This window comes from Anastrepha ludens, chromosome 5, assembly GCF_028408465.1.
Source record: "Anastrepha ludens isolate Willacy chromosome 5, idAnaLude1.1, whole genome shotgun sequence".
NCBI classification, from domain to species: domain Eukaryota; kingdom Metazoa; phylum Arthropoda; class Insecta; order Diptera; family Tephritidae; genus Anastrepha; species Anastrepha ludens.
Genome location: NC_071501.1, coordinates 51821779 through 51834798, shown reverse-complemented (window position 1 = coordinate 51834798; position 13020 = coordinate 51821779). Strand labels below are relative to the sequence as shown.

The following is a 13020-nucleotide window of genomic DNA, read 5'->3' as shown; positions in this document are numbered from 1 at the left end:
CATCAAAGGCGGCGTCGCACCAGTGGTATGTGGGGCATGCTCCCACTAACACTATAACATTCCTCCTCCTCGGCTGATTTCCACCCTGGGACCGCTGTAAACATTTCATCAAGGTGGAGCCGCGTTTATGTCTATTGACACAACCAGGTACCTGCGTCCAGGTCCTTCTCTTGTGGACGTATGGATATCTTACGTCAGCGATGGTATCCACTCCCTCCACTGTTTTCATACGTGATTCTGGAGGAAATGGATCATCGGAAAATTTGCGATATCGCAGTATTTACGAACTATCGTCTTGTCTTCTGTCTGTTATTATTGTGAGTGATTGACTCAAGTGTCTGTGTTCGTCGTCATTCTGTCCGGAAACAGTTCATCTCCATTTCGAAATTGCAACTGTAGCTGCTGTTGCTGGGTCTTGCGCTCCCATTCGATGAATTGGAGTCGTAGCATAATTTTTCCAGCAAACGCTCGAACCGCCACCCATTTAGCACTGGATGAGCACATGTCCTGTACGATGTCATTAGGACTAGCTGAGTGTCCCAAAACCCTTTCAAGTATTGCACGTTCTCGTGCGAAGCGATCACAATGAATAGCCACGTGTTCCGCGCTTTCGATTGCATTAGGACAGCTTGGGCAAAGTGTTTTCTGTGTTATCGATAATTATTACGAATGTAAAGAGAAACATCAAAATAAAAACTAAATGAAATGGATGCCAGCAAAGAAAGCAGGTCTGTAAACATAAATCTAATAAAATTTTTGTTAAATATTTATTATTAGTTAGGGATTCATTTTACAGAAAAAAGCGTGTGTCCATAAACGTTTTGTCCTCTTATTACTTATTATAAAATGTAATATAGAATATCCCATGCGCATTGCTGCCATAATTTTTTGCAACCTCAGTAGACGTCGCATACGGATTTCCTCCGCCGATGATTAGCAGCCAATTGAGGAATTAAATTAGGTATTGCTTCTCCTTGCTTTTTCCTCATATTGTTAATAATAATTAAACAAACCAAAAATACCGAAATATTCCACCAAAATAATTTCTATTCAAAAAACCTCTCAAAGCAGTACTGACAGCTGATTGTAAATTTTGCAGGTAATCTGCCATATGTGAACAGGTAGATTAATTTGGTGGATTTATAGGTGAATACTGCATATGTGAACGTATTATAAGAACATAAAAAAATTTAAAAATAAAATTTTTGTGTATAACTTTTTTTTTAAATAATTTCAGAAATTTTTTTTTTTTTTGTAATAATATTTTGTTCTATCCTATCAACCGAAATTACCTTTTCTTGCCAGCTCAATATAAATAAATGGGCATGGGCACACAATAGCAATGGTAATTAAAGAATCTTGGTGACATACTGTATCAGCCAATGGATCGGGATCTGGAGCTTGTAAACAAGGCGTTACGCAAGTCAGAATACTTTCAAAATAAACGGTGGTTAAATTTCAAGAGCCGATGTTGAATGTGAACCACACCTAAACGCCAAGATCTTTTATGCATTTCATTCGACATTTTTCAATTTCAGACTAACTCAATTTGAACCATGGAAAGATACACAATCGAGCAACGCGTTAAAGTTATTCAGACTTATTATGAAAACGGCCGTTCAAATCAAAATGCATATCGCGCACTTCGTAATTTTTTCAGTCAATTTAATCGTCGAAATGTGCGTACAATCGGAAAAATTGTGCAAAAGTTTGAGCAAAGCGGATCTGTAGGAGATGTGATAGTAAGGTTGAAGAGCCGTCCACCTGAACTCGTCGTCGTGCCCAACAATTGCACCTCTCACGCTCGTCGTTGATGAACATTACGCGGAAAGACTTGCATTTACACGCTTACAAGGTGCAATTGACTCAAAAACTAAAGCCCATTACAAGCGTCGTCAATGGTCAGAATGGTGGCCGGAAATGGCAACAGTGAATGACCAATTTTCGAAGAAAATCATCTTCAGTGATGAGGCACATTTTCACCTCAGTGGATTCGTCAATAAGCAGAATTGTCGCATTTGGGCGAATGATAATCCAAGAGGGATTGCCGAAAAACCAATGCACCCACCCACAAAGCGTGACTGTTTGGTGCGGTTTATGGGCCGGCGGCATCATTGGGCCGTATTTTTTCCAAAATGAGGAGGGTCAGGCAGTTACTGTGAATAGTGTTCGCTATCGTGAGATGATAACGAACTTTTTATGGCTCGAATTGGAAGATATGGATGTGGACGATATGTGGTTTCAACAGGACGGTGCCACTTGTCACACAGCTAACGAAACAATTGCTCTTTTGCGCGTAAAATTTGATGGCCGAATAATCTCACGTCGCGGCGATGTCAATAGGCCGCCAAGATCATGTGACTTGACACCGTTGGACTTCTGTTTTGGGGTTATTCGAAAGAAAAGGTGTACGTCGATAAGCCAGCAACAATTCAAGAGCTAAAGGATGAGATAATTCGGCGCATTAACGGCATAGAACCTCAATTATGCCTCAGCGTCATCGAAAATTTGGACCATCGGATGGAGATGTGCCGCCGAGGCCGCGGAGGCCATTTGTCCGATATTTTGTTTTATGCGTAATTGAACCATACCAATATGATCATAATAAAGAGAAATGACAATAATTTCCTAAAAAAATTATATTTTATTCAAAATCAACACCGGCCCTTGAAACTTAACCACCCTCTATATTCAAAAATGCTGATGTGGACATTGTCACCCGTAACAAAATGTAAAGCACTGTTACACGCAGCAATCTCTTGGACCATTCATTAGAAGCTGGTTACCAAATGCATTCGCTTATATATTGGCTATTTTAACTGAGCTTCTTAGTTATTAGTTTGATTGGCATTCCGTATATGAGCTTCAAATATTCGCCATTTTCATTAATTCATTCATTCATTCATTAGTACATACATTAAAAATAAATAATTAGTACATTTACGAATACGTGTCGATTTATACCAAAGTAAACAAAAATTTGATGTTAGCTGTTAGTTTGATGCAGTGCTAAAAATCAAAAATTGTTAAACCATTTATTTGCAATATTATTCAAGAGAAAACCAAACGCAGGTACATGCTGAAACAAAACAACAACACTTATGAAATGATATACAATATAATAGACAACAACAAAATATACTTTTTTCAACTACACATTTTTGTTTCCATTTGCAAAAGCATAATGAAAACAAGGCAAAAACAAGAAACAATTGCGAAATTATTTAACGAAATTAGTGTAGATGGCACAGATGCTAATAGAAGTGAAAGATCTTTAGGAAACAAAACGATTTGTAAGGGATTGAAGAGTGTGTCATACCAATTTGGTGAGAGTGAAAACGTGGAAAAATATTTATATATGTAGCAATTGTTGTGAAGTGGAGGTCAGTAGGTACAGGAAGGCAGGTTCAGTAAACGACTTTGCGGTGTTTTTTCGCCGCGGCCTGCTGTGTCCGCTGCGGCGTCTCTTTAGAAGAGCGCCCAGCAGCAGCGGCCAAGGAGATGTGTGTTGCTGGATTGCGGGACTTATTTCGTTTGGCGGCTGGTGCTGTGTTTGATAATTATCGAATTGTTTTTATATAAAATATTGAAAGAAAGAAAATAATATTGATTAAATGAAAATAGAAAATTTTAAAATTAAAAAAAAAAGTAATTCAATTAAGTAAAATTTGAACTTATGCGAAAATCGAACTGATATATGCAACGTGTGTGTATATCGAATTGTTTTTATATAAAATATTGAAAGAAAGAAAATAATATTGATTAAATGAAAATAGAAAATTTTAAAATTAAAAAAAAAGTAATTCAATTAAGTAAAATTTGAACTTATGCGAAAATCGAACTGATATATGCAACGTGTGTGTATACCAATTTGTACAAACACGAAAAAATTAGAAAAGAACGAAAACATTTGTGGTGAAATTAAAACTACGCGCGTCTTTTCTTCGACGCTGTGGCGCGTTTTGCTTTTTGTGCCGCTTGCGGCGGAAACACACCTTTCGGTGGCGCATAGTATGCTTGCGAAAGTGTTGCCTGCACTTGTTGTTGTTGCTGCTGTTGTTGTAATTGTTGCGCTTGCACCGCGCTGGTGGGCGGCAATGGCAGAGGCATTTGCTGGCGTGCAATTACACCAGCGCTGGGCCCATTACCGCCGCCACTGCCGCTAACTATTAATGCGCCATTTGGCACACCACCACCACCAACACCACTACTAACACCAACACCCGTTGGCACACCACCAACCACAAGACCAGTTGGTGGTATATCTCCATACCCGCCATGTGTTGTGCTGCGTGTACCGCTCGATGGTCGCGTTGATGGCCGTGAGCTACGTCCATTAGCTGGCGTTCGGCCACTTGCTGCAACCGCTGACGCTCCAGTTGCTGCCGCACGCCCACTAGCATTATGCACATGATGTGGACCGCCTGTGGGCAGCGGCACTACAGAGTGTCCGCCCTGATGACGATCCCAATGATGGGGATGCGCACTGCGATGATTAGCACTGGCAGCACCGCCGCCACCGCGTTGCTCATGCGCTGGCGGTGGTATGCTGCGTGGGCCAGCACCGCGGCCTTGATGATGACGTTGCTATAAGAATCATAAAAAAAATATATATATATGAATTAGAGATAGGTAAAGAAAATATAACTTGCATCCATCACTCACCATTCGTCTAAGTGTATTCATGGGCGCGCGCAGCGTTTCGCTAATGCGCCGCGCTCGCCGCTTCTTCGGATTTGAGCTGGGCGTGTGCACGGCGCAGCACTTAATGAAAATGCCCATCACAATGATAAAGCACACGCCCATTATAACTACATAGTACCAATACTCGGTGATCCATTGCGCTACAGTCAGCAAGGTCTCGCGATTCAGCAACAAATTCTTAAGCCGGACCAATGGCCCATCGGCGTCAACGGCGCGACATTTAAGAAATACATCACAGTAGCCTTGGAAATTGTCGCACGGCGAACCGGGTCGTAAGTTAATGCCACCTTCGGGCAAACCAAACTTATGCGCAAACTCACTGGTGCTGCGACAGGTGCCACTGTCATTGCCATTCTGACAGGCGAGCTCACACAATCGACGCTTGTCGACATGCGGCACCGCTTGTGAAGTGAGGAAACACTCAGTCATGTTCCACAGTAGACAAATGCTGCCAGAGCATTCGCCGCGTATACAAAGCGCAGTGCCATTGTTGCATTTCGTTTTGTCATCACGCGGTTTCGGCTCCGGACACTCGGCAGTGGTGCCATTGCACGTGCTTGACCAGGAACATTCCGTTTCCTCTTTGCACTTTTGATGATAGTTCGTTGGCACGAACTGGCATGAGTTGGACAGACAGCAAGGACCTTGCGACGGCGAGCATTCCGTTTTAGCGCGACGGGTACAACCCTTTGCTGAGCTGTTCATCGAGAAATCGTACTCGCTGATTATACGCGGATAGCAACAAATGTCCTTGCATTCCTCTTCGTTGAAACCGCAATCGCATTCCTCGCCCGACTCAACAATCTTGTTGCCACAGAAGGCACCCTCCGACACCTCGAAGCAGTCTCGCTTCGAGTTGCCAACCAACACATCCAGCACATTGGATATATTGCGTACTGAACACGGTGAGAATTTTGAATTATTCGGCCGATCGCCTGAGGTGGCGCTGGCAAACATAATGAAGTTTCCATTTAGGCCGCCCGGACGACATTCTAGCGGATAATCGTGCTGCGAATCAGAGAAAAGAGTTACTAAATTTTTTCCATAAATTCTAAATGCAATTTTTTTTCAAATAAAATTTACTGACGATCAATATAACAATTAAAAATTAACTAAAATATTTCAAATGTAACAACTCACCGGCGACCCAAAATTATGCCCAATCTCGTGCGCCAGCGTTAGTTGCGACACTTTCGGCGGCACACGACTGTTATAGTTAACGAATGTGATGATGCCCGTATTTAGCGAGCGTTTTGTGCTTTGATATTGGCCACCGACTGTTTCAGTGTAAGTCTTGAATTTCTCACAAATGCCACCAGAGGCACCAGAAGCGCTAGCCACCCAAGCTAAGCCCAGGGTACCACCGGTGAAGTCTCTGCAAAAGAGTTTAAAAATTTCTAATAAAATAACTCTAACGAATACTGAATTACTGAAAACTAACCTATAAGTGAACACATAGGCTAAACAAAAGTCCGAATGATCCTCCAGCGAATGCAAATTCAAAAAGTTTGACACATCCATATGCTCGTTGCAGAAGGCATTGTGTGGGCCATTGTATGAATTGCGGCAGGCGGAGTCGTCATCGATTTTGATACGTTGCACCTGGAAAGTGAAAATATAAAGAGTTGCTACAGACTTGTAAATATATTGGATTTTTATCTACTATGATTTTTTCAGACTTCAGACTTCATATAATTTTATTTAGGTGTTTAGCTCACCTCAAAACGTATGTTGCGGTGCTCGCTACGTCCATCGAATTTAGTATTGCGATAAATGTAATTAACGGCAGTAACGTGATGTGCGATTAGTGAAGTGATCTCCTCACGCGTCTTTACGTCAATCTCGTATTTGCGGCCACGATCATGCTGCAAGTTAAATACATTTTTTTTTGTTTTGTTAGAACACATGGCATTTTGTTATACTAAAAAAAGGTCAAATTCATTACCACAAAAATAGCACAACTCAGTTGAACATTAAGATATATATGAAGGTAGGTATCGAATGAAAAGCGTTTACCATAAATAAAAAAAATGCACTTCTGACACACGGTTCAAGCAGCTCACAACGTCCGGGATTAGCCCACGTATCCTCTGGGTAGCTTCCGAACACCCGTTCGGGAGTGAGCTATCGTGAGAAGGCGAAGCATTCCAGGATAGCTGGTTGTGCGCTGGGTGTGGGACCCGCCACTTAAAAATCATCCCCTAATGAAAAGACTTACAAAGCCTCGGATGAGAATGTGAAGATCCCGTCGACGACGGAATTGACGTTCCGCTACCCGACCATGACCAGGTGAGAATAGCGATAACGCAGTTAAAGAACAACAAAGCCGCGGGTGCAGACGGACATCCGGCTGCCAAACATCACGGACTGCCAAACAAGACGGTAAGGAGCTGGTAAAGTGCATGCATCAGTTTCTATGCAAAATATGGTCGAATGAAAGCATGCCTGCCGATTGGAATTTAAGTGTGCTCTGCCCAATCTATAAGAAGGGCGATCCTGCAATCGGTGCCAATTACCGCGGGATTAGTCTTCTAAATATACGGTTCTAGCGAGCCTCTTGTGTGAAAGGCTGAAGCTCACCGTCAACCAACTGATTGGACCTTTCCTGTGTGGCTTTAGACCTGGAAAGTCTACCATCGACCAAATATTTACAATACGCAAAATCTTGGAAAAGGCCCACGAAAGGAGAATCGACACACACCCTCTTTTCGTCCATTTCAAAGCTGCATTCGACAGTACGAAAAGGAGTTATCTGTATGCCGCGATGTCTGAATTTGGTATCCCCACAAAACTACGTTGCTCAACGTTAGCAGCGCCGTCAGAATTGGGAAGGACCTCTCCGTGCCGTTTGATACCAAACGAGGTTTCAGACAGGGTGACTCGCTGTCGTGTGACTTTTTTAACCTAATGTTGGAGAGCATCTTACGAGCCGCAGAATTTAATCGCTCAGGCACAATATTTTATAAGAGCGTACAATTGTTGGCGTATGCCGATGGTATTGACATCATCGGCCTTAACAACCGCGCTGTTAGTTCTGCCTTCTCCAAACTGGATAAAGAGGCAAAGCGAATGGGTCTGATGGTGAGCGAGGACAAAACGAAGTACCTCATGTCTTCAAACAAACAGTCGGCGGCGTATCGGCACCCACGTCACTGTTGACAGTTATGATTTCGAGGTTGTAAAAGACTTCGTGTATTAGGAACCAGCATTAACACCGATTACAATGTCAGCCTTGAAATCCAACGAAGAATCTCTCTTGTCAACAAGTGCTACTTTGGACTAAGTAGGCAAATGAGTAGTGAAGTCCTCTCTCGACGAACAAAACTAACACTCTACAAGGCTCTCATCATGCCCGTCCTAAAGTATGGCGCAGAAGCTTGGACGTTGACAACATCCGATGAAGCGACGCTTGGAGTGTTTGAGAGAAAGATTCTGCGCAAGATTTTTGGGCCGTTGCACGTTGGCAACGGCGAATATCGCAGGCTATGGAACGACGAGCTGTATGAGCTTTATGACGACATAGACATAGCGCAGCGAATAAAGATCCAGCGGCTTCGTTGGCTGTGTCATGTCGTCCGAATGGATACAAACGCTCCGGCTCTGAAAGTATTCGGTGCGTTACCAGCTGGTGGTAGTAGAGGAAGAGGAAGGCCTCCTCTGCGTTGGAAAGATCAGGTGGAGAAGGACTTGGCTTCACTTGGTGTGTCTAATAGGCGCCGGTTAGCACGAGAAAGAAACGACTGGCGCGCTTTGTTAAACTCGGCCAATATCACGTAAGCGATTATAGCGCCAATTAAGAAAGAGAAACTCAACCTTTCAATAAACTCTCATTTCCGAATTTGGGATTTTTGAATTGAAAAGGGCCAAATCCTAACTTTAGTCGCGCAATGGTGACATCCAGTGTTTACATTTTTATTTATTTTCTTACAAGCTTTGACATCGAAATAATATACAGGGTTGGCCATATTAAACTGACCCATTGAGTAACCCTATAACTTTTTACTGTAATTTCAGATCAGCTAATGACATACCGCGTTGGAAGCGTCAGTCGAAGGAGATTTATACCATGAAACAGTACACCCCAATAGAACGCGCTGAAATTGTTCAGCTGTACATTCAAAATTCCTTCTCGATTGTAAAAACGCAACGTGCGTGGAGAAAAAAAAATAAAGTGAAAAGTGCGCCGTCAAAGAACGCAATCAAGCAAATGCACAAAAGATTTTTGTCTTCCGGCACTGTGGCTAATACCCGACGTCCAAATAAAAAGCGGCCAAGACGATCTAACGAAAATATCGCGGCCGTACGAGCCAGTATCGAGTCATCGCCGCGAACGTCAGGTAATCGTCGTTCTGCTCAGTTGGACATCCCTCGGACCACTCTACGACGTATCATTCGTTTGGATTTGGGGATATTCCCGTACAAAATACAACTAAATCAACAACTGTTGCCAGCCGATAAGCCTCGTCGCTTGGAATATGCCAATTTTGTCGTCCGAATGGCCCAAACTGATGAGGATTTTTGGCATCAAATCATTATGAGTGATGAGGCCCATTTCTCCTTGAACGGAACCGTAAATAAGCAAAATTGCCGTTTCTACGCCACTGAAAACCCTCAAATTATTGAAGAGGTACCTCTCCACGACCAAAAAGTTACAGTCTGGTGTGGCATTTGCGCTGATATGGTCATTGGGCCTTTCTTCTTTGAAAATGGTCAACACCAACCATTGACCGTCAATCAAGAGCGTTATCGGGCCATGATAACCGATTTTGTGATGCCGATTGTTCGTGAAAATGGTATGGAGCACTTCTGGTTTCAGCAAGATGGCGCACCACCACACACAGCACGAGCCACCGTCAACTTATTGAAGACTTTGTTCCCTGGCCGTTTGATATCAAAAAGCGGCGATTTTGACTGGCCGCCACGATCACCGGATTTGACGCCACCGGACTTTTTTCTTTGGGGATATTTGAAATCTAAGGTTTACGTCAACAAGCCAAAGACACTAGGCGCACTTAAGGCCAATATCCGACGGGAAATAGCCGCCATATCGGCCGAGACGCTGGCCAAAACTATGGAAAACGCCGAAAAACGGGCACATTACGCTATACGAGCTAAGGGCGACCACTTGCGCGATATCATATTCAAAAAGTGATGTAAACGAATCTCCTTGAACTAAATTAAATGTTTTTCACAATGAAACACAAAAAAATGTTTCCTTTTCCATATTTTTTTAATAATCACATGGGTCAGTTTAATATGGCCAACCCTGTACATTTCAGCAAAAAGTATTAAGAGCACCCGTGTTTTAAATGATTTAAATAAGCTAAACGTTTTTTGTGGGCATGAAAACAGAGTAGAAAATCGACAAAATTCCTAACTCATAAATTTATGCGCTCCTTAGAAAAAAGCACCGCGTAAAAGCTAAACCAACTGATAGCGAGATGATGGTTCACTGTAGAAAACTTAAACCTTAATTCCTTCGGTGCCCCCTGCAGCTTCAACTTAGCGCGTGTCGAATGCGGTATTTGTTGCATCACTCGAATAGATTTTTGCTCCAGAGCCAGCAGCTTTTACTGTATAATAGATTTTTTTGCTTGCTTTCACCGCCATCGCAATCGACTTAATTACATATCGTGCATACATGCATGGCACTCGACCAACGAATGTATCTCTTTATCCCCCCTTGCCAGAGTGCCGCCAAATCCATGATATGAACATCCGCGCGAAAATCTCAAACAAAATGATAAAATTATGCAAACATTGGCGGTGAACAAAAAAATATCGTAAACAAACAAGGCAAGTGCATAGGCAAGAACAATGGCAACAAGCAGAAAATTAGCAAAGGAGAAGAAAAAACAAAGAAAATACCCAAAAATAAGAACAAAAGTCATGCTGCCTTCAAACAAAAGGGAGCATCAACTTCGCTGGGACATAGGATTTGTAACCCATTCTCCACCTTTGCATCTATTTCCGTTCGCCGCTGGTATACGTATTTATGCTTACACACACATATATATGTATTGTGCTGGAAGTTTCTTTGTTTCACTTACATCAGCAATTCCTTCTCGTATGTGCCGCCATATCAGCGGATCTGTTTGTATATACAGCGAACAGGTATTTTTGTTCTCTTCACGTCGCGCAGCTGGTCCATTTGGATTACCACCGGCAGCGCGTCGCACACGTTCATGCACCTTTGCATGCCATTCAGCCCTGTCCATGTACTGGGGCGTGTACTTGCGCCCCGTTTCCGGATCATAAAATGCCCCTGAGAAACTTTTGCCGTTGACGTTGCTGCCGTCGCTGTTGCTGTCCCTGGCCATGCCATAAATGTCATCGGCTGCAGCTTTGGGCGAAAATGGCCGCCACGCTGAAGCCGCGTCATCATCGAAGCGAAAATTTGCATCTTTGGAGTATTTTTGATAAGGATATTTGAAGTCATCATCGCCTGGCGTACTGGTGGAGTAGTCGGCTATTGAGTCGCTCCTCGGCGCCGTCGTCATCGTCACCGTCTCGCCAGTGCCAGCTGTGTGACTTGAGTATTTTTTTGGAGGACGCTGTTGCGCGGATGCAACTCTTGTTGCTGTTGTTGTCGCTGGTGCGATTGTGGATTTTTTGTGTTTCTTATTTGTTGAGAATGCGGCATTATCTCGTTCTTGTTCCGCTTCTTCTTGTGTTTGTGTCAGGCGCGCGCTGTTGGGTCTGGTGTATTTGTGCTGTTGTTTTTGGTGGGTGAGATCATCCTTCGACATCGGTTCTGGCAACTCTTCAACAGCGGAATTCTGTATACTCTCCATCCATTGGGATACTTCCTCTGTGATGCCACAACCACCAACATGTCCTGCAGATTATGAAACGAGAGGAGAAACGGAGAAAAGAAGAAATATGAAAACAGATGAGTTAACTTGAATTGAGTAAAAAAAAATGAATGAGAATTAAGTGCGTGGATAAGAATAAAGATGAGAGAGACATACATAGGATACACTGGCATTGTGTGAGTGAACTACATGAACGTGATTTATTTGGGCAGATTTGCGCTTATATATGCATGTATGTGTGCTTAAGTGTTTCAGCATACAAGTGTGTTCAACGCATGATTCCAAAATATTTGATTTAATAAATATTTCAATAAGCACAGAATCATCACTAAAGGCACCTGTTTGGGCAGTAACAATTTGCAAATTTGGTATAGAACCCATGACCAACCGAATGGTAGTCACGCATAAAAACCACTCAATTAAGACGGCCGCCTATTTATTATTGTAATAAAAAATGATATTTAAGGGGGAGCCCCATGTAGAAGCCTCAAAATCAGTCATTTTTTAAACATATTTTTAAAGATGATTAAATAATTATACTACTTTGAAGCATTAAAACAACTTTATTTAACCTTTCGAGAGTACAAAAAAAAATTTTTTTAATGTTTTTCTTGTGGACTGCTATGGCGCGAGGTCCCAAACTGCACTATTTGTTACTCTTAATCTATCGATCTGAAACAAAAAAATTAAATTTGTTTTTGTTATAACATATTAACGGAAAGGATGAACCCATAAAATTAAAAAACAAGTAAAGGGTGATTTTTTAAGAGCTATAGGAAAGTTTTTCAAAAAAACACACGTAAAATTCAGAAAAATGCATGAAATTTGTATTTAAATCGGTAGTACAGTCCATATAATTTAATGTTTGAAGCTTATTTCATGCAAATGTTCACCGCGGCTGCGCTTCAAATGGTCTATCCGCTTAGTTCAAATTTGCCATACTCTTTCCAATATTTCGGCCGGTATCTCACATATAAATGCTTTGATGTTGTCTTCCAATGCGTTAATTCAAGCAGGCTTGTCTGAATAGACATGAGCTTTAACATAGGCCCACAAAAAATAATCTAAAGGCGTTATATCGCACGATCTGGGTGGTCAATCGACAGGTCCCGAACGTGAAATAAAATGTTCACCGAACTCGCCTCTCAACAAGTCCATTGTTACGCGTGTTGTGTGGCATGTGGCACCGTCTTGCTGAAACCACACGTCATGCAAGTCAAGCTCCTGCATTTTGGGCAAAAAAAAGTTGGTTATCATTTCACGGTAGCGCTCACCATTCACAGTTACGTTACGATTCGCAGCATCTTTGAAGAATTACGGTCCAATGATACCTCCAGCCCATAAACCGCACCAAACTGAAACCTTTTCTGGATACATTGGTAGCTCTTCGAATTCTTCTGGCTGATCTTCACTCCAAAATCGACAATTCTGCTTATTTACGTACCCATTGATCCAAAAATGAGCTTCGGCGCTGAACACAATTTTTCGATAAAAAAGTGGA

At 42.3% G+C, this 13020-nt stretch overlaps 1 protein-coding gene across 1 annotated transcript in view; it reads right to left on the bottom strand.

Moving 5' to 3' along the window:
* The window catches only part of LOC128864712 (uncharacterized), a 130863-nt gene that overhangs the window by 17162 nt on the left and 100681 nt on the right, over positions 1 to 13020 (bottom strand). The window contains exons 4-9 of the mRNA XM_054104463.1: positions 10755 to 11542; positions 6423 to 6569; positions 6146 to 6306; positions 5845 to 6079; positions 4666 to 5712; positions 3996 to 4587 (exon numbers count right to left, since the gene is read on the bottom strand). Coding sequence (XP_053960438.1) covers positions 3996 to 4587; positions 4666 to 5712; positions 5845 to 6079; positions 6146 to 6306; positions 6423 to 6569; positions 10755 to 11542 — 2970 coding nt within the window. The remainder of the gene's footprint in view (positions 1 to 3995; positions 4588 to 4665; positions 5713 to 5844; positions 6080 to 6145; positions 6307 to 6422; positions 6570 to 10754; positions 11543 to 13020) is intronic.